Genomic DNA, 24,835 nt, shown 5'->3' with positions numbered 1-24,835 from the left:
ATACACACACACACACACACACACACACACACACATACTATTTTTTAACTAGTTTGTCCTTTCACAAAGTTCATGAAGGGCAAGTCTGCACAATCTTCCCAAACTTACTGTTTAAAAGATCTATCAAAGTAAAACTTACCACACCCATGAAAAGTGGTTTTGAAATATCTAAATTTGCTCTCCAAGCAAAGAACAAGGAATAAATGCAAAGCATTCCAGTAAAAAGCCACACTAATGAAGACTGCCGTCTGTCCCTACAAAAACAGAGATGTGTCCAAAATTACCTGTGTGTGTAAATATCAAGAATATACATAGCTTTAGAGTACAGGGCAGTATCTGCAGCTTTAACACTTTCTATTTTCAAGAAGGAAGAGCAAACTTTCCAGAATCTCTGTGGAGTGAGCAGTTGACGGCAGGATGATAGCAAACACAATTACATGCTGCAGGCAAGTTAACTTGCAAAGGCGCAGCAGCAGAGAGGAACTCACAGAAAACACACACCAGCAATCCTGCCAACTCGGAGAAGTCATCAAGCATATGAAAAATAAAAACGCAGTTTCATGCTTAAAAATTAAGGTTTAAAATGGCAAATTTGTCAAAGTAAGAATTCAGCAGTGACATGACAAAGTAAACTCATGCAACCCTTGAGAAAGGGTAATTTGGCTGTCTCTGCCGATCCCCTTAATATACAATCACTGACTCAGCAATCTGGCATGCAGACATACATACATCTTCAAGCAACAACCAGAAACGCGAATAAACATTAATCCATGAATGCTCTAGTACCACTTAAAACAATGGAAAGGTGGGAGCGATTTAATGGCCCTCAACAGGAGAACATTTAATTTCCCAGTACGTCTTTGGCTACAGCTCAGCCCAGCAGTGAAACACTTGCTGTACATGTACAAGATGCTGGGTTCAATCCTCAGTACCACACATGATACATGGTGGAAGACATTATGTAGACATTTAAACAATCAGGTTTTGTTGTTTTTTTTTAAGTATGGGAAAACGTTGCTAACATTATTTTATAATGTTAATTGTTAGGCAAATAGAACTACAGATATATGTATATTTACAAACAAATATATCCAACAGAACAGAAAGTAAACAAATGAAAAGAAACAGTTTGATTACATAATCTGGCCTCAAACTACTACTACTACTACTACTACTACTACTACTACTTCTTCTTCTTCTTCTTCTTCTTCTTCTTCTTCTTCTTCTTCTTCTTCTTCTTCTTCTCCTTTTTTTTTTTTTTATTATTGGAGGAATTATATAGTTACAGGCTTCTTTTGCAATTCAACAACAGTAATTAGCTATGGGCAGAGTAAAAGATCAAATCCAAGGTTTGAGATAATCAATTAGCCCATCTTTCAAGTCACTTATTTGTAGTCATAAAATAAAATGAGGCATCAAGGAACAGTAAGTATTTGCCTTAACAGAAACTGTGGTGGTTGAAAGAAAATGGCCATCAAAGGGAGTGGCACTCTTAGGAGGTGGGCTTTGTTGGAGTAGGTGTGTCACAGTGGGGGCAGGCCTTGAGGTCTCCTAGCTCAAGCTACACCCAGTGTAGGCACAGATTCCTGTGCCTGCAGATCAAGATGCAGAACTCTCAGCTCCTCCTCCAGCACCATGTCTGCCTGCATGCCACCATGTCCCACCATGGTGATAATAGACAAAATCTCTGAAACCCTGATTAAATGTTTTCCTTCATAAGAGTTGTAGTGGTCATGGTGTCTCTTCACAGCAATAGAAACCCTAACTAAGACAGAAATGATTAGGAGTTATCATCCTAAATACAAGACAATGCTGGCAGCACTCTACAATATATAAAACACAGACTCAACACAAGAACATGGGAAACACAACAACAAAGGAAACATTACTCACTTTCTAGCTAAACATACATTTGCCCAAACTGCAAGAGCTTGGATGTTGAATGAAAGTTCGGTCTTCATATTTATTATTTGTGAACTGAAAAACAAAAAACAAAGTATTTTATTGTTGGCATAAAAGTTCAGGAAATTTCAAACAAAATATTTTACCAATAAAACATTCAATTATACACTGAACTACTCTAAGGACTATGATTATATTTTAAAATTATTTTTTCTTCTTTCAAATTTTGAAAGGGGTTGAGAAATATCATTGAAAAAGTCAGTCAGTTCTAAGACATTTTCTGATTACAGTATTTGGTTTTCAGTATATATAATTTAGGGTTGACATTACTATACAGCATAAGAGCTTCCTAATGGCTTAGATGAGAAGTTATTTTGATGGGAACTTTAGACAGTTTTTGTTGCTAGTACAGACATAGTCACTGGTGATTTAACAACCAAAATAAAAATTAATCTAAACTGTTTTCTGAAGATCCAGTTATGAAGGGGAAAAAAGGCCAAGAGAAGGGTTTTACCATTTTTTCTGAGTTATCTTCTTCCCTAAGCAGCTTCTTGTTTTCCACACTATTTGTTTTGGAAAACATTTAGGCAGTCTCAGAGAAATGTGTTCATTGTATTGTGTATAACTGTGCTAAATTCTTCCATTAACTAATGAGCACTTTCAAGGGCTATCTGAGTTCTAAAATTGCCACACTATTTAATTTCTATAAGAAGAAATATGTCTACAAACTAAGGAAACTTCATTCTCCCTACTGGCAATTTTCCTGGAGAAAATGTCATGCCACGATATGGAAGCCATACAATGAGTACTTTACTAATGGAGACACATCTATTATGAGAAGCTACCCTCACTCATTTACAAATACACTTGAAAAATTGATTCTGGTATGAGGTCCATTTCTTCAAAAGAAATGAAGTCAGTCTCAAAATTAATTTTGAGAGATCTGTTGCTTAAATGTAAACTCTAAAAGATGTCCACTGCCTAAGGTTAGATTCAGTAATTTCCCTGTACAGGATTGCAATTTAGCGATATGCATGGGGAAAGAATTTAATTTGCTTGACTGGAAAAGGGTAGCTGATTCTGTTCCATCATTTTGAAGACCTTTCTTGTAAGTAAATTATGCATCTCCTTTCTCAACAACCCATCCATCTGAAACAACTTAAATCCAGGAATTCTTCCCCTCAGAGTGTGAGGGTTGTGTCTCCAGCTTGCATGATGATAGTTCATGATGTGGACTCATTTTCTGTGCAGTCTTTAGTCTGTGCACAACACCTAACGCTCTTATTTAATGGAAGTCTCCAAGAGATGACATTTACGTGCAACTCATACAAGCTGATATATGGTTAAGAATTCTTCAGAGTTCCTGTGGGACTTGAGGTAAGATACAGCAGTAATCCTGGAAAGGCAGAAAAGAGCAAGTAGCGAGTCTTTCTACTTGGGAAGAAGCAGAAGGTAGGGAAAGCTCAGAGCCACTGATTAGTTGTCTGTCTAAAGAGGAAGTCAGCTTTTTCCACCATCTCACCTTCTCCACCTTCTCCCTTTCTCCACCTTCTCTATCTTCTCCACCTTCTCCAAACTCTCTATGTTCTCTATCTTCTCCATCTTCTCTACCTTCTCCACCCTCTCTATCTTCTCCACCTTCTCCATCTTCTCCACCCTCTCTATCTTCTCCACCTTCTCCATCTTCTCTACCTTCTCCACCCTCTCTATCTTCTCCATCTTCTCTACCTTCTCTATCATCTCTACCCTCTCTATCTTCTCCACCTTCTTCATCTTCTCCACCCTCTCTATCTTCTCCACCTTCTCCATCTTCTCTACCTTCTCCACCCTCTCTATCTTCTCCATCTTCTCTACCTTCTCTATCTTCTCCACCCTCTCTATCTTCTCCACCTTCTCTATCTTCTCCACCTTCTCTACCTTCTCCACCCTCTCTATCTTCTCCACTCTATCTTCTATATCTTTTCCATCTTCTCTACCTTCCTCACTTTCTCCATAACAGAAAAGAAGGAAGTGCTGTAAAAGTCTGGGTCATACATTCAAGGAAATATTGTAAGTCAGTTGTGAGAAAAATAACAATGGCAGAGAAATGTTTTCAAGATCTGCTGTAAACTGAAAACCAACTAACAAAAGTGTATCTTATGAATCTATTTAAAAAACAAATTATAAAAGAATACAAAAATATGTACAAAATATTAACATATTAGTAACAGTGGTTATCCTTGCATGACGAAATTAAAGGCCACTTAAACTTTCTTATTTTTGCTTATTTGTATTTCAAAAACTTCTATGATTCTGTATCCTATTTTGGAAGAGGGAAAAAGTTTAAAAACAAAGGAAGAATATCAAGCATAGTGCTACACAAGCAATTTGGAGGCTGAGACAGAAGGATTGTGAATTCAAGGGCCAGCTTGGGCTACATACTAACACCCTAACTCTAAAAAGTAAAGAGGAATCTGTTGGGAATGACTGACCATGGGGGGCACAGGTATGTAATTCTAGCTGAGGCAGGAGGATTGCTTGTTGCAGGCTAGCTTGGGCTACAAAGCCAGGCCTTGTCTAAGACAGAGTGATGGATGGTTAAGAGATGGATGAATGATAGACAGATGACAGACAGATATAGATGTCGATAGGTGGATCTTTCTTTTACACAGTCTAGAGGGTTCCAAACTAGAAATTAAAAGATCACTTTAATATTATAAAAACTTACTTTTATTGTAAAGTTTATATTTGAAGAATTATAATTGGTATAGATAATTTTTAAAGTTGACATGGATAGTTTTCAAGTGCTTTAATCTCTGGAGGTTTTAAAGCAAACATTAATCCATTCTTCAAAGAAAACTATTGGTTAATATGTATGACATATATTTGCTTAAGCTGGCTCTAATAAGGTTGGATGTTAAAATACGAAAGTCAAAAACACAGCTTATGACAACCAAAAGGAAGTGATAAGAGACTATATATATACACCCAGCTCTGGAGGATTAAATGAGCAGAATTCAACCCAAAATAACAAGAAAAATTGTTCACATCGTAATGAATGCAACATTCTACAATGTTCCTAAGAGAAAGATAAGAGGAAAAATAGGGAAGAACAAGTCATTTTCAGAGCAACACCATGGATAATTTCGTACCCAGGTGAACTACGTGGTTTCAGGCCCTGGCCAGTCCCCTGTTGGCCTCATACACTTCTGGATTTACTGCTTGCTTTAAGCTCTCTTAGTGAAAAGCTAAAGCACTTGGCAATACAGTATGCATATGCAGCTATTAATTGTGGAGGTAAAAACTACTTCTCAGCCATATGTTTCAAAAAAGAAAGGAACTAATAAAAAAATCTCCCCAAATCATTTGAAATAGGCAATAGAAAATTTATTTGATATAATTGTAAAATCATACTCACAGCAGTATTGTAGACACACCGGATCCTATTTCAGATTTGGCCTAAAAACAGGAAAGTTCACTTGCACAAGCAATAAACTGCTGAGACTTTCTTTGTTAGATGACTGCATTTATAATGTTCTTGACTTAAGCGCTTCATAATTCAAATATACAACTCAACATTTTTCCTTAGTCAGGCTTTGAAGCTTTGCTACATTTCAGAACCAGAGAAACTTAAACTTGGGTGTCCACTAGGAAACTTTTAGAATAACTGGTGAAAAATCCGTTCACCTGTTCTGGAAGGAGTGACTGGCACGCAGAGAAATCACACTCTCTTGCATGTCTGTTGCAGCCTTTCTAGGCTCTCAGGGCTTCAGTGAGAGTTCACTATAATCTGATAGCTCACATTTCTCAACACTGTGTAGATGATACTAATCTTACATCTGCAATTACCCTCACACTTGTAGCAACTTGTAGCAACCAGACGACCTGAATTCAAATGAAGCGCCTGCCACTAAATAACAAAAATCTTTTTTGCATACATTTATCATGCATGTGTGTACACACATGACACAGTGGCCTGCATGTATACACATACATAATGCATACTGGAAGGATAAAGAAAGAAATCTTCAAATTAACCATTGAGGAAACAAAACCTAGCTGGTTATGAGAGCACAGGCTTTTAACCCAGCACTGGGAGGTCTAGGCCAGTCTGGGCTACACAGGGACCCTGTCTTTAAAAGTAGACAAACGGAAAAGAGACAAAACCTCATCAATACCCTCCAGAACCCACAGACTCTTGAAGGCCCCTTCTTCCCTAACTATCCCCACTTCATTATGTGTTTATTTATTTATTCACTGACAGCTGGCCTAGAACTTGTGACCTTGTGTGCCATCTTGCCTGGCCTCTCTTTCTCCTTTCAGAAAGCTTCACTCCTTTTGCAGGTAGCCTTGAATAATAATTTTAGTTTTTGAGGGGTTTGGGAGTTTGTCAATGGTATCACTAGGGATTCTTCTGAAATTTATTTTCTTAAGCAAAACACAGAATACAAGCCATCAGAGAAAACCCTAATATCACTGTCTATATTAAAATAATATTATCTTCTATTTTTCCCTTTCTTTTATCCTTTATTGCAATTACATTTAATTTTTCCCTACTAGGCCTCAGGGAAAGCAAGCCTATTGAATTTTTTAAGTACACACCTCTAATTTAGTAAGCCTACCTTTTCTGAAGCTTTATAGACAGCTTCTCTATTTAATACTAAACAGTAACTTAAATACTATTCATCAAGTAAAAGAAATGTCGGGACTGGAAAAAATGGCTCAGTGCTTAAGAGAGAACCCAGGTTTGAATCCCAGCACCCACATGTTGGTTCACAACTGCCTGCAACTCTGGTCCCAGGAGATCCAACATCCTCTTCTGGTCTCCAAGTGCAGTAACCACACATGGCAGACAGATATACATTAAGGCAAAACACCCATACACATACCCCGCCCCCCGGTTTTAAAATTGAATTATAAATAAATGAAAAGGAAATGTTAAGTCAAATGTGGGTACACATTTATAACTTCTGCACCCAGGAAATGGAGGCATGGAGATCATAAGTTGGAAGCAAGCCTATGCTATGGCTTAAAACATTGACTCATACATTTAAAAAACTAAACAAACAAAAAGTGTGTGTGTGTGGTGGGGTTACTGTTGTCACAGTAAACAGCCCATGTGAAGAGCCACACTCCAAGGGACTACTCTGCTCCACAAGTAATTAAATGACAGTCCTATCTGCTTCTTTCAGTCAAGGTCCAAGCTGTGCCACATGTGTCCTTGGCAGGACTTTAAATGTGAGTTTACCAGGCTGAATGTTCCATATTCTTCCCGGAGAAAATGCGTCAGGAAACCTCGAAGTGTAGTCTGGTCTCCCCAGGTCCAGCGGGCGTGATTGAGATAGGATGACACAGGCAGGTAGACATAGGGCAGCAGGCCAGCAGAAAAGGCCAGAGTCAGCTTCAACAGAGAGCTGAAGGCGAGTTCCTGCACAGAAGCACACAGTGGAGGACATGTTTATTCTAGCCCATCCTTGGAACTTCAAAACACATCAAGGGAAACGTCAAATGTGTTTGCTTAAAGCTGATCTCTCAATTTATATTAAGTCACCACAGATACTATGCTAAACCTTCTGATTACTAAGGATTACTAGAAAATTGCATCAGCCTGGATTCCTTTTTGTGGCAAAACCTGAGTGGAGCAAATATTAGCAAAGACACATAAACATCAAGTGTGCTGCATCTTTTACATTTAAACCATGTCATGACATGCAGCATTGCACTGCTGAGATGATCCACTTGGAAGTGCCTGCATGTTATTTAGCCCCTAATACTATTTGAATGCTAATTCATTTCATCACCTTCATAAGTGGCTTTAACTGTCTGTATATTTCCTTACAATTACACAGTGATGATGTAATTCTTTCCAAAAGCTTTGGACATTTCATGGAAGTGTTTGGTGTAAACAAAGCTATCTTTTATAGACCTCTAGGTACATCCACATTTCTCTCCTCTATGTTTCATGGAATACAAAAGGAATTTGTTGTTATGTGTAACCATGTTGTTTCATATGCTCTCCCTGGAAGAATTCCTCACCTGTACACATCTAAAACCAAACAATATGAGAATAATTACAAGGACTAAGTCCCAACAATGTGAATTCTGGCATTCTAGAAACAGCCAAGCCTTGTTTGCTCTAATAACGGGGAAAAGGGATATCTTACAAACATCATAACTGGAAACTGCCAACTTTTTCCCTTACGAAAATGAGAAATTTATCTGTGAGAATGAATATAAGAGCCAGGACTCATTCAGCAGAAGTAGAACAAGCAGCCGACTTCTCTTTGCATTTTCAAACAAACATTCTTAATTGAAAATGAAGTGTTTTCTTAAGCACTGATCTCATTTGTGATTTCTACAGCAGAAACAATATGCATAAAAGTGATGGCATGAAAGTGTGCAGAACTATCTAATCTGACAACAGGCAGCTGCTATTCTTAAAAGTGGGTCCAGGGAAGTAAATGCTTACAGGTTTGGAGGCACTGCACATTATAAAGTTGAATTTAGAATGGAAACAAACAGTTACTATATTGTTCTCCTTTTGTACAAGAAGTAAGTAGAGACAATTCCATGAGGGCTGTTACAGATGGACGGGGCAGAGCTTTTCTGTCCTAGCTGGAGGCTGTGGTCACCTGACAGGGATTTCCCCCGCAAACATAGAATGGTTTGACGGTGGGATTGAGTTTCAATATAAATACACATATACATATATACCTATTTACGTAGTCATATAGAAACACACACACACACACACACACACACACACACACACACACACACACACACACACACACTTACTGTCCAGGTTCCCTATGTAACAGAAATGATCATGCTACACTGAAGAGTCACAGTTGCCCAAATCCTAGCGCTCATCTGTAACCTACTCCAGGACAGAGCAATAGTCCTTAGCCCAGACTCTAGAATTAACTCTTGAGTCCTGAACATTTTACATAAATTATGTGGCTTGTCTTCAAATCAATCAGCTGGTGGTCTCCATAAAATAAACCTGACTCTGCTGAGGTCAGAAATCTGAAACTAGAGCAGGCTGGGCTGCCTGTCTACCCCATCCAGTACCCACTGATTCAGGAAAAAGCATGTGTGCTGCCTCAGTTTTATATGCCATACAAAAGCCTTTGGCGAATTATACTTTTTAATGTTAACTCTTTCTCTTAAATTCATATATTTTGGGATATAAACCTAGCTGGCTTCAAACTCTCTGTGTAGCTTAGATTGGCCTCAGGCTCTCCAACCTTCTGCTCAGACTCCTGAATGTTGAGATTACAAGCATGCACTGTCACATCTAGTTACGTCTTCATCTATTATCCAAGACTTACATAAAGAACTTTCTGCATACTCTATTAAACCACTTTTAAGCACAGAGACCTTAGGTCAGAGAACCAAACATCAGTAAATAACAATCTAAAAACAAGCTGCTGGTTAAGCTGTTTAATGTCCCCCATGTAAGGACTTATATGATTGACATCACCAAACTAAATTCTACGAAAAAGTTGTTCTTTGTGAACTATTGTTTCCTTTTCATAATCACATAATAAGAGTTTTATAATCTCCACATTACCCTTTTTTTGCTTCGTTACTAAGATGTGCTAAAGCATAGTAAATACAATTATTTAAAGCTTTAGTATAATTATTTCCTTATTTCCTAATAATTTTATTATATGCTTTATGTGTTTTCTAGTATAATTCCAATTGTAGTTGAGCATAATTAACAAATAATGGGAGATAAATATCACTAAGTTTGTTAACAAAGAACCAATAAAGTGACCACCCAGTACTGCTTTACAAATAGGCTCCAGCTCTAGAAGAACTCAGAGAGAATTAAGGACATTTATCTCCCACAGTCTATGACTAACTCACTCGCTGCCTTTTCCTACCTGAATCTCCCAGTGTCTAACAAAGAAAATTCTGCATTGCTTCTCTCTGTCATTTTAATTAACATTACTGTTTTCTTCCAGAGAAAGATAAAAGGGACATGAGCAGTTTTCGATTAGAAGGAGGAATTCTACAGATTCTGAGGAAACAGGACTATCATTCCCAACTTCACGGAGTTCACGTCAGCAGCGATGCTGTCTGTTGGGACAGTCTCCAGCACAGACAACACTCAACGCTTGAATGAAGGAATAAAGCGGTGGTGCTTGACTGCCTCGAATCTTAGGACGTGCAAGAAAAACATTTAGGAAACTGGATATTGCTGCTCTCAGTCCCTTCTGCCTCTTCCCACTGACGTGCTGTCAAGAATCGTGAGGAAAATTATGAAGTCAGCCAGATGCCACCACAATCAATATTGCATAATTCTGTAAATCCTCTTTTTAAAGTCAATATCATTAAAGCCTTAGGTCATTTATGCTTTACATAAAACTCAAGAAACATTAAAGCCCTAACTTTTTCAGATAATACAAGTGCTGAATTGAACCTATATGAAATAGTATGAATTTTAATTTTTATAATTAAAAAAACTCCTACCTTTTCTTTCCAAAGCCGGAAGAGAATCCAGGGTATTATGCATAAAACATAGAGTACTATTGTGTGCTGGTTACATAAGCTAAGACCACAGCAGAAAGCACCAGTGACTGCTACCTGAGAAGCAAAGAAACACTAGTCAAAGCTTGCCCTAAAACTCTAAACGTAACAGTAAAAAGCCCCGATGCACCTATGAAGGCTTGGCATGCCAGGCCAGACTAACACCAAGCCCTGAGATGCAAACAACCACATTCATAGTCACTAATGTTTATCAGCAGTAGTTCTGGGTAATTTTCCCCATTCTCATAAAACCCTACAGTTTGACCTTAAGACTATCTTCAAACTGACTCCTGGGAAGCCCCTTACTATGATGGGATACTGTATAATTCCTAACTGAAATCTGTCAATGAAGTTCAGCAATTCTGCTTGACTTTCCCCCTACTAATTAATACAATTTTATTTAGAACTCTGGTGATCTCGGAGGGGCTTTTAGTTGTTATTGAACACACAGTTGTTTCATAATTGGTAAAGATTCTCTCTTTGACCACACTGGAGTCAGGCTCCTTCAATCTCCTCTCCAATGTCCAACCACTCTGCAGATACTGAGCTCCGCACCTACACATCCCATCACAGCTCCACATCTCATCAAGGGCCTGCTCCCTCCCAAGAATCTTGTGCATTTGGGTTGGCTCAAATCCCCCCTTATCCTTACGTTTCCTGGCAGTAATCTTTCACTGTTTCCCTGCTGGCTCCTTGGTTAGAAATTTCTACTTTTCTTTATATTTGGAGTTAAGTCTGCTACCATGGTCCCTATGACTGAATCCAAGACAGTCTGCTTATGTCCCTTAACAAGGACACGGCACGTATATATCATGTTTTTTCCTTTTCTTTGACACAATCAGAAGAGAGGGTCATTAAAAAAACATTCTACTAGCATTGGAGATTTATGAGAACCACAAATAAACCATGGTCTCTTTGGTTTCTGACTCTAACAACAAGGTGGCCTGGACTAGGAAGATATTACCCTTCTGAGACGTAAGGGCCCAGAAGAGAAGGCTCTTTCACACTTGAGATGACTGTGGCAGTGACCTCCTCTGAACAACTTGAGCAACTTGGGTTTTTACATTTCATGCTTTTCTTCTGGCTAAAAATAATTTATAACTGTGATCTTCCCTGTGATTAGTGAGAAATCAATGTAGTACCATAGTATATATCTTAAGGAGGTTCACTCACAGCTTGACCTACAAAACACACACACACACACACACACACACACACACACACACACACACAAACTATATATGTATGAACCAACCCCATCCCTCTTTCAGGACGCACTAAAAATTTCCTAATTCCCATCCTCCCAAACCTTCTGAACTCTAGAAGGGGGACGTGCCATGCTTGCAAGCCGCCACTCCTAACAAAGGACCGAGGTCAGTCTCCCCACCTGCCCAGACTACCCTAGAGGGATCAGAATAGATAAATGCGTCTAAACCAAAGTTAAAGAGAAACACATTTCTGTCTAAAAATTGAAACAAAACTGATTTCACTTTGATCAAAACAGCTTACCTTTGATCTTTCCTTTGCGACTGCCGCCTCCTCAAAACGCACAGTAAGCGCCATGAGCAGCCCCACAAACAGATTGTTTAAGCTAAACACCTCGGCTGCTGTGGACCACTGCCATGTTAGACGAGAAAATGAAAACACCCCCGCAGCAAGGACTCCTCCAGCATGTGAGCCAGAAAGCCTGCAAACATAGATAACATGAAATCTCTTTCCCAACAAAAGGAGCTGACTTGATTTTTCTTTCAGAAACTCCACCAGCAGAAATTATGACAGTCACCCAGCCCTCTCCCAACAACTATAACCAACACATTCTTCATATAATTCCAACAGATTTTAGTTAGGAGGCCCACATGTTACCAAATCAACAAGCCTATATAGACAGAATGAGGTTTAGTTCTCAGATCAAACTCCAGGACTGGAGCCAGGTCAGAAAACCTGAAGAGATAGATAGCAGCTACAGATGAACCTGTAATTTTCCTGAACACCTACAAAGAAAGACAGCATAGCTGAAATTGAGATGCACTTAACTGTAAAGCTAATGAAATGGCAAGACACCTATTCGGGAACCTTCAATTTGCATATCTCATGCATGTTGGATCCTAGGGCCTTCTACCTTACCTCTCAGTGAGACCAAGGAGGTCTTGGTCAAAGTACTTGATGGTGTTAAGATCTTATACGGCGATGTTCTTAATTTCGAACTGTTTACTTTAGACAAATGTGAAGATTAATTCTATTTTTCTCAAGAGGCATATGGAAACGTCAATTTCAAGAAACACAAGGAATGAAATGCTACACTTGGACCTGCTCACTAAATGCCAGTAAGAGCTATGCAGCGACTCCATGGGCACTCTGCATCCCAATTCAGGGATATGACTTGTGATCAGTAAGATAACCCGAAACACCAGAGCACACCAGGCCAGAACAATTCCCACTTTGCTAGAAATCTACAACTACAAAGATTAAAACAACTACTGAATACTTCAGGAGTTTTGGAAATGCAGTAATTCACTGAGTTTTTCAACAATATTAGGCAATCAATTAACCATTACGGAGTATTTCAACTGTATTAGGAAATCCAGTAACCATTATTAGGTCTAACAATTATGATGGCAATTCCTCTAAGCCATTAGTTTTCAGATATCTTGTTTTGTACAAAAATTATGAAGTAGCCAGGTAGTGGTGGCACATGCTTTTAATCCCAGCACAAGGAGGCAGAGACAGATGCATTTCTGAGTTCAAGGCCAGCCTGGTCTACAGAGTAAATTCCAAGACAGCCTAGGCTACACAGAGAAACACTGTCTTGAAAAAAAAAAAAAAAAAAAAAATATATATATATAAAAACTATGAAGTAATTTTAATGAACCACTTTAGAAAAATAGTTAAATAAAATTGTCGACATGGGAGCTGGAAAGATGGCTCAGTGGTTAAGAGTGCTTACTGTTCTTCCAGAGGACCCAGATTCAGTTCCCAGCACCCACAAGGCTGCTCACAACCATCTCAACTCCAGTTCCAAAGGATCAGATGCAGGGTACCCAATGCCCTCTTCTGGCCTCCTCAGGCACTGCATGCACATGGTATACCAATAATGCAGGCAAAACACTCAAACACATAAAACATAAATAATAAATCAATCTTTTAAAAAATGTCAATATCATAGGGGCCTGGGATTTAGTTCAGTGATAGAACACATGCTTAGTCTGCACAAAGCCCCAAGTTTGACACACAGAACCAAAAATAAGAAATAAAATCTACTCTCATCAAACTTGTTTTCCAATTTCTATTTGGGATTGATTTCTGTTCTTTCTCTTATAAAAAGCAGAATTCCCACCAAGCACTAGTGGTGCACACCTTTAATTCCAGTACTCAGGAGGCAGAGACAAGTGGATCTCTGTGAGTTCAAGGCCAGCCTGGTGTACAGGGTAAGTTCCAGGACAGCCAGAGATACACAGAGAAACCCTGTTTCAAAAAAAATTTAAAAGAGAGAGAGAGAGAGAGAGAGAGAGAGAGAGAGAGAGAGAGATAGAGAAACTTCCCATGTTGCTCAGAGTTTCTCACTTTCCCAGAGATCCTGATTCAACACACAAAGTTACTTCTTCCTTTTCAATGAGTTTCCTATCTGTTCTCTACTTTTGGATTGAATTTCTACTGCTTCAGACCTAAGCATTTTTTTTAATTTTTATTTATTATTATGTGTTTTAAATTTTATACATCAGCCATGGGTTCCTCTGTCCTCCCCCCTCCCGTCCCCACTCCCACCTTCCCCCCAGCCCCTCCCCTCCATTCCCATGTCCTCCAGGATCAAGACTCCCCTGAGGATTCATTTAAACCTGGTGGATTCAGTACAGGCAGGTCCTGTCACCTCCTTCCAGACTGAGCAAAGTGTCCCTGTGTAAGCCCAAGGTTTCGAACAGCCAGCTCATGCACTAAGGACAGGTCTTGGTCCCACAGACTGGGTGCCTCCCAAGCAGATCAAGCTATTCAATTGTCTCACTTATCCAGAGGGCCTGATCCAGCTGGGGGCTCCACAGCCTTTGGTTCATAATTCATGTGCTTCTATTCGTTTGGCTATTTGTCCCTGTGTTTTTTGCAATCTTGTACCCCAAAATCCACAATGATACATCCTCTATAGACTGCTGGCAATGGTCGAGAGAAAGCCTGATCTGACCTAGTCCGGTGATCAGATGACTAAATACCCTAACTGTCGTGCTGGAACTCTCGTCCAATAACTGGTGGAAGTGGATGCAAAGATCCTCAGCCAGGCCCCAGGTGGAGCTCCAGGTGTCCAACTGTCGAGAAAGAGGAGGGTCTGCAAGAGCGTGAATTGTTGAATCCAGACCCAATCATTGAATACTTCCTTAGCTTGTCTTCTGTTTTCCAATCTATTCTGCAACTTATTATATTAAATTTCCTTAGAAACATACCCTTCAGGACCCAACTTCCAAACTCTTTGGTGTTTGTATGTTGTCAGAAACAAACCAGCCTGTATCCACTCTTCCAATAAACTGGACCCATCCTTTGCTAATACCAGTACTATGACCTGTGCTGACTAGGTGTGCCTTAAAACTCCCTAACGTGACATGCCATTCTCAGCACACGTTGGGGCTCATGTTGTACCCATAAATACAATGTCCACCATCTTCTCCCTCTACATTCATACCCTCTCTTTCCTCAAACTTCTCTTCAATTCTCAAGGTTCTGGTCCATCTCTGACTACCTCTATCTCTAACTGTCTGCATTTATATTAGAAGCACCCAACTCCAAGCACACAAAGGAAACAAGGAGAGAGTGAATTAGCCTTAAAAGTATTTCTGGGTTTTATTTTTTGAAACAGTGTCTCACTATGTAGCCCAGGTTAACCTCAAACTCACTATAATCCTCCTGCCTCCATCGCCTGACTGCTGGGATTATAGATGTGCATCACTACAGCTGGCTTTATTTCTAACATGGAACTTAGTATCATCTATCAATTCAATTTTGGAAAGTTGTCATAAGACACAGCATTCTTCCTTGACTTAAGATATAAATTAGCATCCTGAGAGAAATGACAGATTCAAAGAATAGAATAAGTGTGAAACAAATTCATTTCTTAAAAGTTCTTTGTATATTCTAGATACCAATCAATAAGTGGGCAAGTGAATGAGAGATCCTTAAATGAAGAAGTACAAATGTCAATATATTATGAAAAAGTTCACCATTTTTTTTGCCAGTTGCAAAGTATAGATCAAGATTAAATTGAGATTTCATCTCACCTGGTCATTGTGCCTATAATAAAAAGAACAACAGACACTGGAGGATGGAGGAGGAGGTCTCTATATACTATAATAACAATAGACACTGGAGGATGGAGGAGGAGGTCTCTATATACTATAATAACAACAGACACTGGAGGATCGAGGAGGAGGTCTCTATACACTATAATAACAACAGTCACTGGAGGATGGAGGAGGAGGCTCTCTCTATACTATAACAACAACAGTCACTGGAGGATGGAGGAGGAGCTCTCTATATACTATAACAACAACAGACACTGGAGGATGGAGGAGGAGGTCTCTATATACCATAATAATAACAACAACAGACACTGGAGGATGGAGGAGGAGGTCTCTATATACTATAACAACAACAGTCACTGGAGGATGGAGGAGGAGCTCTGTATATACTATAACAACAACAGACACTGGAGGATGGAGGAGGAGGAGGTCTCTATATACTATAATAACAACAGTCACTGGAGGATGGAGGAGGAGGTCTCTATATACTATAATAACAACAGTCACTGGAGGATGGAGGAGGAGCTCTGTATATACTATAACAACAACAGTCACTGGAGGATGGAGGAGGAGGTCTCTATATACTATAACAACAGTCACTGGAGGATGGAGGAGGAGGTCTCTATATACTATAATAACAACAGACACTGGAGGATGGAGGAGGAGGTCTCTATATACTATAATAACAACAGACACTGGAGGATCGAGGAGGAGGTCTCTATATACTATAATAACAACAGTCACTGGAGGATGGAGGAGGAGGCTCTTAAACAACAACAGTCACTGGAGGATGGAGGAGGAGCTCTGTATATACTATAACAACAACAGACACTGGAGGATGGAGGAGGAGGAGGTCTCTATATACTATAACAACAACAGACACTGGAGGATGGAGGAGGAGGTCTCTATATACTATAATAACAACAGTCACTGGAGGATGGAGGAGGAGCTCTGTATATACTATAACAACAACAGTCACTGGAGGATGGAGGAGGAGGTCTCTATATACTATAACAACAGTCACTGGAGGATGGAGGAGGAGGTCTCTATATACCATAATAATAACAACAACAGTCACTGGAGGATGGAGGAGGAGGTCTCTATATACTATAACAACAACAGTCACTGGAGGATGGAGGAGGAGCTCTGTATATACTATAACAACAACAGACACTGGAGGATGGAGGAGGAGGAGGTCTCTATATACTATAACAACAACAGTCACTGGAGGATGGAGGAGGAGCTCTCTATATACTATAACAACAACAGACACTGGAGGATGGAGGAGGAGGTCTCTATATACTATAATAACAACAGACACTGGAGGATGGAGGAGGAGGTCTCTATATACTATAACAACAACAGTCACTGGAGGATGCAGGAGGAGCTCTCTATATACTATAACAACAACAGACACTGGAGGATGGAGGAGGAGGTCTCTATATACTATAATAACAACAGACACTGGAGGATGGAGGAGGAGGTCTCTATATACTATAACAACAACAGTCACTGGAGGATAGAGGAGGAGGCTCTCTATATACTATAACAATAGTCACTGGAGGATGGAGGAGGAGGTCTCTATATACTATAATAACAACAGTCACTGGAGGATGGAGGAGGAGGCTCTCTATATACTATAACAACAACAGTCACTGGAGGATGGAGGAGGAGGTCTCTATATACCATAATAATAACAACAACAGTCACTGGAGGATGGAGGAGGAGGTCTCTATATACTATAACAACAACAGTCACTGGAGGATGGAGGAGGAGGTCTCTATATACTATAACAACAACAGACACTGGAGGATGGAGGAGGAGATACGAATGTAAATTAGTAGTCACTATGGAAAATGTACGGACATTCCTCAAAACCTCAAACTAGAAGTAGCACAGAAGTCAAAGTCTGAGGCCCCTGCAAACACCTAAGCTATGGAATCAGCCTACATTATATGAGTGATAAAAATATGGCTCATGTACACAACAAGTATATATCAACTGTAAACAAGAATAAAATGATGTTCTTGCAGAAAAAATGTTGGACTAGGGTCACTATGTTATACAAAAATAAATCAAGTCCATAAATATAAATACCACATTTTTTTCTTACATAGAATTTTAGACTTAAAAAATAAAAGACAGCTGGGCATGATGGTACACATGCCCAGTATTTTAATCCCAGCACTCAGGAGGCAGAAGCAAGCAGATCTCTGAGTTCAAGACCAGTCTGGTCTACAAAACAAATTCCAGGACAGCCAGGGCTACAAAGAGAAACCCTGTCTTGAAAAAACAAATTAATTAGTTTAAAAAAAAAAGACTGGACACTAGAGGGGACTACTTGAAAGCTGGGTGGGGAGCAGAAGAGAGCAATAAGTAAGGGTCAGTAAGATCAAAACAGACGCTCTACCTGCGGGGAAACTGTGCCTATGAAGTCCATCAGTTTATGCCATATTTACAACGTGTTTAAAGTTCTATCATTTCCCTTTTCAAACAGAGACACTGGGGCCCAGATAGGTTAGGTTATTTTATAAAGTCTTGTGGTAACTGATGGCTGGACCAGGGTTAACACCATAGCAGAGCAGCCTAATAAATACAAAGACGAGTGTTTGGGTTTAGTACCTTCTGGAATGAGGAATGAGCTAGAATGAAGTTTCGATAGTTAATAGAATTGTGTTTGTTTCCATTACATCAAAAAACATACTATTAAGACAGACCAAACATATTCCAAATCTCTGTTGACAGCTTTCAGTCCACTTTCTCTTTTCTTTCTTTCTCTTTTCTTTCTTTCTTTCTTTCTTTTTTTTTTTTTTTTTTTTTTTTTTTTGGTTTTTTGAGACAGGGTTTCTCTGTGTAGCTTTGGAGGCTGTCCTAGATAGTGCTCTGTAGACTAGGCTGGACTCAAACTCACAGAGATCCGCCTGGCTCTGCCTCCTGAGTGCTGGGATTAAAGGCGTCAATTGCTTACAACCAAGAATCTCAACCAGACATGCCTCTCCCCCCTTTTATAAACAACTGCCACTGTTTTCAGTGCAACTGTGAGAAAATTGTGGAAAGCAGAGACAGGAAGAGCATGCTGAAGGGCAGGAAGTCATATGGATGGCCATAAAATTATTGGACTCTTTTTTCTTTTCCAAACAGGCTGTCATGTAGCTCACATTGGCCTTTGAATCTGTGATTTTCCTGCCTCAGATTCCTAAGTGCTGGGATTACATATACAACCACATCTAGCTTTTAAAGTCTCTTTAATTATTTCTATACATATTCCAACACAGAATATGCCAGGCATGATGGAAGAGGCCTATAATCCCAGCACTCAGGAAGCCGAGGCAAGAGAGTCATGACTTACGAGGCCACCTGGGCTCTACAGTTAGTTCCAGGCCAGCCTGAGCTGCACAGCAAGACCACCTCTCAAAAAAAAAAAAAAAAAAAAAAAAAAAATCAAAGGGGAAAAGCGTAGAATAGTAACCATTTTGGAGGACTTATCATTGACTATTAATTTCATTTTTCACAAAATAATCTATGTCAGCTGAACCATATTATATACATTTCTTTGATTTCAATAACATTTTATGAATCAAATTCTGAATTTACCCTAAAATGCACATATTTTAACACCATTTTTAATGCTAAGATTCAGAATCAGCATTACTGACTGCATAATTTTGCAGCATTCATAAAATGGTAGATTAAGAAAAGGGGGTAATTTGACATACCTGCTGTGAGAAATGTCAGCACTCAGGAGTGATACATACAGGACTCCCCTACCCTCTGCTCACACATGCACACTCTTTTTTTTCTTTTTTGCGCCAGAGCTGAGGATCAAACCCAGGGCCTTGTGCTTGCCAGGCAAGCGCTCTACCACTGAGCTAAACCCCCAACCCCACATGCACACTCTTAAGTGTTGGGAAGCTCCATCCCCAGCTGAACACAGGCTTTGTCACAGTGACAAAGTGAATTGCAGCTGAGTTTGGAGACTACCAAGCCTATGCCTATGGAGTAGCAGCACTGTACCAGCCTGGAAAGGAAGAGCAGACGGACAAGGACAGAGTTCAAGTAGAGAAGGGAGAAGATGGAAACCTGTTTGGTGAAGGGAGGAGGTAAAGGCAGTCATGAGAGCAAAGGGCATGAGAGAAACGGGCCAACTGAAAGCTAAAGTATGCCAGGAAGCAAAAGTCCTGTTGCAAAAGAAGCTATCTGATTGTCAGAGGCCGGATGGAGTAGGCCAGTTATTAAAAACTGGATTCTTGCTGAAGGCATCCAAGGATAGAAAAGTCTAACAAGGCAATTCTCAAATTTCTAGGATTTTCATTAAAATTAACATTTGTCCTGAAAGCCAAGGCTCATGTGGCTGTGAAAGAGATGGGCTTTCTCCAGCGCGAGGCAAGTAGAGTCAGAGATCTCTGCTGGCAAGCCAGTCAAGTTAAGGATGAGGACTCTCTACAGGCTTTGGAGATGGACTCCTTCACTGCTTCTGCAGGGCAGCCGGCTCATTACAGGCTGAAACCTCAGCACTTCCTGATGGGCTTCATCTCACCACAGGACAACAGAGGTAAACACCTGAAAAGCACTCTGACCTCAGGATGCATTCAGGAAGTCACTTCAGGACTGGGCTCAGCAGTAGTCTCCCACTCTCACATCTGCGGTGTTCTTCTTTCACACTCAGTACGCTACAAAAACAGCTCCCACTGGCAACCCCAACGGCAGCAGGCTTTCTGGACCTCTCCAGTGCTGTCGTTGCTGTGATAACTCTTCAGGCACACTCTATCAGGCTGATTTCTGGGACCCCACACTGCCCTGCTCCCTTGTGTAGTTTTAGATCCTCCCTTGGTGTTGTATCTCAATGTTTCTAGTTTTTCCATGAACTCAACACTGACATACATTTGCCATAATTCCATTCTCTTCATGCCTAGGTGATTTCTGGGGCTTGTTTTTTTGTTTCTTTCTTTCTTTCTTTGAGACAGGGTTTCTCTGTGTAGTTTTGGTGCCTGTCCTAAATCTTGATCTGTAGATCAGGCTGGCCTCAAACTCAGAGATCCGCCTGGCTCTGCCTTCCAAGTGCTGAGATTAAAGGTGTGTGCCGCTGCTGCCCATCTACTTAGGTGATGTCTCTTCTCACTTTATTCAGTTGGACTGGTTTTGTTTGCTACCTTGATTTCAACTAACAACTATGTACTGAAAAAAATACCCTAGCATATTTCATCCCCTTAGTTCCAAACTATGTACAACCAACTGACCGCTGTTGCCCCAAATTTAATGTCACAGTCAGTCAATACCAACCTGAACAAAATGAACCTTTTATCCTCTCTGCCAGCCACAACTCCTGCTATTTCACTGTCTATCTTCAAAATTTTCATTATTTACTTTAGTTGTATAAGATAAATGAGGGTCAACATTTCCACTTCCTCTCTCCCTCATGAACATTTCACAACTTGCCAATTTTATGTCCTAACCACTTTAAAACTATTTACTTTTATTTTGCATGTATGATGTTTGCCATGCACGTATGTAACCAAGTACACATAATACCCATGGAGGACAGAAGAGGATGTCAGATGCCTGGAACTAGAGTGACAGACAGCTATGAGCTACCACGTATGAGAACTGCACCTGGACCATCTGCAGGAGCAGCAAACACTCTTAACTGCTGAGTAATCTCTTTAGCCACACCCCCACCATCACTATTAAACTTATCTCCCTCCATCTATACCATTACAGCCCTATTCCAGCTATTAGTAATCGTCCTGAACTTAAACCAACCCACCACCTCCACCTGAGTGAAGGGTTCAGAACAAATTCAATCGCGCATCAGCTGGCACCTAACCCTTAAATTAACCCTCTTCCATCACAACCATAATGTAAGTTCATGGCCATAGTTAAGTTCTATAGTGATTTGGTGTAGATCTATATGCATCTTCTTCCTTCTTTCTCTCTTCCTTCTCCTTCTCTCTGCTCCTTTCCCCTGTGCTCTCCACTTTCCACTGTTTCTGGGCTAAGCTGAAAAGCAGGACATCATAGCAGGACATGGGAATGGAAAGCTGCTGCTATCTGGCAGCCAGGCAGCAGCAAGACCAGAAGAGGCCAGAAGGAAACAGCCCCTCCAAAGGCATGTGTCTAGTGACCTACTTCCTCCTACCAGGTCTCACTTCCTGGTTCCCATCACCTACAGATAATGCCAGCAAACTATGATCCATCAATGGAATAAGCCACAGATGATGTCAGAGCTTTCCATCAGGACTAGTGGGAAAGAAAGGGTTCAGAGTGGGGAGGGAAGGACATGAGACAGGAGCATGGATGGAATCAAAATACATTACATAAATGGAGGAAATTATCAACAGCAAATTAATTAAAAATAATTAAAGTCCATCAGCTGGCCTTCACCACATGAACCATTAGGGAGCATTTTAGAGTCAAATTATAAGACAGGCTGTTTCCCCAACTCTGGGTTTCTTCAGTGTCTCTTTCTCTGAAGGACAGCTTGCCTTCACTTGGCTAACGCACTGTATATTTTATTTACAACTCAATAAGGCACCAGGTTTTCTAAGTTTTCCCTAAAGGACTTTTACTAAGACTAGTGTAGGGTAGTTGCCCTTCCTCCAGGAGGTCAATAATTAAAATATATTAAGTCAGAGTTTTTAATATTTCTAAAAATAAATGATTCTTAGGAATATAAACTTTTACTATAAACAATCAAAAGATAAGAAAACCAGAGTTGGATAACTTAGGATCCTCTATACAATGTATTACAAAGCCAAAGAAATTTTGTACTACTGATACCACTAGATAATCATGTCAACATAATAGTGCATCACATACATCACATACGTTTGAAGAAAAGCTACTTAATTTTTTGAAGATAAATGTTTGTGTATTTTATATTTAATACAAAACATTAAACTTCCAATGGGCTCCAAAGGGCAATGGTTCTAATTACCTCAACCTAAGTCCAACAATTTTTCTTTCATTCTCTTTTTTCCTTCTCTTACTTCTGGGGATTGAACCCAGGACTCTGCATATGCTATGCAAATTCTCTACCACTGAGCTATACTCCCATCAAAATATCTTCCAAATCAAGCTTGTAATTATTCCATTATTTAGAAAGAAATCTTGGTCTGGTAAGATGGCTCAGTGGTTAAGCTGGTGCCAAGACTGATGAGCTACATTTGATTCCTGTAGTTTACATGGTAGAAAGAAAACTAACTCCCTCAAGTTGTCCTCTGACTTCCACATGCAGAGTACCCCATGACATCCCTATGCATGCACACACCAAACAAACAAACAAACAAATAATTAAACACAAGAGGTATTTTAGGTTTGGGGTAAATTTGTTCTTCTAGGAATCATACCCTTGGGGGCTGGAGAGACAGCTCAGTAGCTAAGAACATTTGTTGATCTTGCTGAGGACGTGGGTTTCGTTCCCAGAACCCATAAAGAGGCTCACAACCACTCTGAACCCAGTTCCTGGGGATCCAATGTCCTATTAGTGGAAACCTGGTAGGAACCAGGCATGCATGTGGTACACATACATACATTCAGGCAAAACACTCATACATGTAAAAAAAATAATTCTAAAAACTTAGAAAGAACGATGCCCTATTTGCATTTGTCTTCTACAACTATAAAAATGATACCTTGGCAACAAGTGGAAAATTAAAGGATTCACTCTTCGCTACATTGATTTTTAAAAAATTAATATGATGTACATACAGATACATAGTCTAGAAACTAAGGAATACTCACTGATTTAATCATTCTGTACTTCAATCTTTATTCTTTTGGAAAGACTACTGAAATATTTATGTAAGAGAACTTTGGTTTTCATATTACTTGTTTTATTCTTTACTTCCAAGGGAATAATAAATACAGAAGGTCAAAGTTACACTGTCTTTCACATAGAGATGTGGGAAAAAGTTCCTTACATTTTCCCAATGTTTGGACAAAGTTCAACCATTTTCCCATTGTCTATTTTACTGAATCAAATATCAATGAACACTCCACATCAAAAAGGCCCAGCACAGTAGAGACAGAAGACTATCAAGTGTGCAGAAGGGTTTTCTAGGTGATGCCACAAAACTCTTAACAGTGAAACTTTCTGAAAGTGGGTGTGCTGTTAAATGTGCTTTAGAAGAAAAGTAACTGAGAATCTGTTCTGAGTGTGAAAAGGCTTTCTAGGAGTCTATGGAATCCCTCAAGTCTCCAATGAATTCACTGTCCTGTTTGATTATTGAGCCCTGTAACTGTCACTGCTCACAATGAGGAAGTGTCTTGTGAGTAATTAGGTGAGTTAGCTGAAATCTCTTTCAGAAAGAAACTTGAATCAGAACACACTCTTCTGCCCCACAAAGCTACAACATGTCATTTTTTTCAGTTGAGTTGTTATGTAAGTAGAATAAAATGTCATTAATAAATGTTTCTATATATAATAACTGCTCAATGAATTAACAGTCCTAATTTCTTACTAAGGAGTCTTCCTTTCAAATATACATGGGAGGAAACTGGGCACAATGGTGCACTTTTGCAATCCCAGTACTTGGGAGGCAGGAGAAAAGTGAGTTCAGAGTCTGTCTGGGCTACATAGCAAGAAGACCTCCTCTCAAAAAACAAACCAAAAAAGAAAGGAGAGAGGATGTCTAATCTGATATTAATATTTGAATGACTTTCAAACAAAATGATTGATCTAAGCCAATGAAACAAGCTGTCGTGGACCATCCATAATGTCTATATGGCACATGAGCTAGGACTATTTTCCTAGATAAAGACAAAACATTTGTCACAAATCCATAGATGAAGTATGATGATTGAAAAAAATAATAAAAATGACTAACCAAAAGCCCCACTATGGGGTTGGAGAGATGGCTCAGTAGTTAAAGAACACTGGCTGTTCTTCCAACGGACGTAAGTTTGATTCTCAGCTTCCATCTGGGAGCTAACAACTGTACCTCCAGTTCCAGGTCATCCAACGCTCCCTTCTGGCCTCCACAGGCACTGCATGCATGTGGTACACAGATATACACGCAGGAAAAGCACCCAAACACATTATACAAAAAAACAAAACACACACACTCAAAAACTCCACTGTGTTTGCACTTGGCAATCAATCTATGAATCCTATCTCAAAATTTCTTTTATTTTCTTGAACA

The 24,835-nt window shown here is 39.7% G+C and overlaps 1 protein-coding gene across 2 annotated transcripts in view; it reads right to left on the bottom strand.

Moving 5' to 3' along the window:
• Tmem260 (transmembrane protein 260) overlaps positions 1-24,835 on the bottom strand; it is a 67,426-nt gene that overhangs the window by 27,252 nt on the left and 15,339 nt on the right. For both annotated transcript variants that reach the window (XM_036199077.1, XM_036199075.1), the window contains exons 4-9: positions 11,929-12,106; positions 10,363-10,476; positions 7,130-7,309; positions 5,300-5,340; positions 1,894-1,977; positions 140-254 (exon numbers count right to left, since the gene is read on the bottom strand). In XM_036199077.1, the coding sequence (XP_036054970.1) occupies positions 140-254; positions 1,894-1,977; positions 5,300-5,340; positions 7,130-7,309; positions 10,363-10,476; positions 11,929-11,982 (588 nt within the window). In that variant the 5' untranslated portion in view covers positions 11,983-12,106. The remainder of the gene's footprint in view (positions 1-139; positions 255-1,893; positions 1,978-5,299; positions 5,341-7,129; positions 7,310-10,362; positions 10,477-11,928; positions 12,107-24,835) is intronic.

Source organism: Onychomys torridus, chromosome 9 (assembly GCF_903995425.1).
Source record: "Onychomys torridus chromosome 9, mOncTor1.1, whole genome shotgun sequence".
Lineage (NCBI taxonomy): Eukaryota > Metazoa > Chordata > Mammalia > Rodentia > Cricetidae > Onychomys > Onychomys torridus.
Note: the sequence above shows the minus strand (reverse complement) of the source record. Positions and strands in the feature narration are given on the sequence as shown.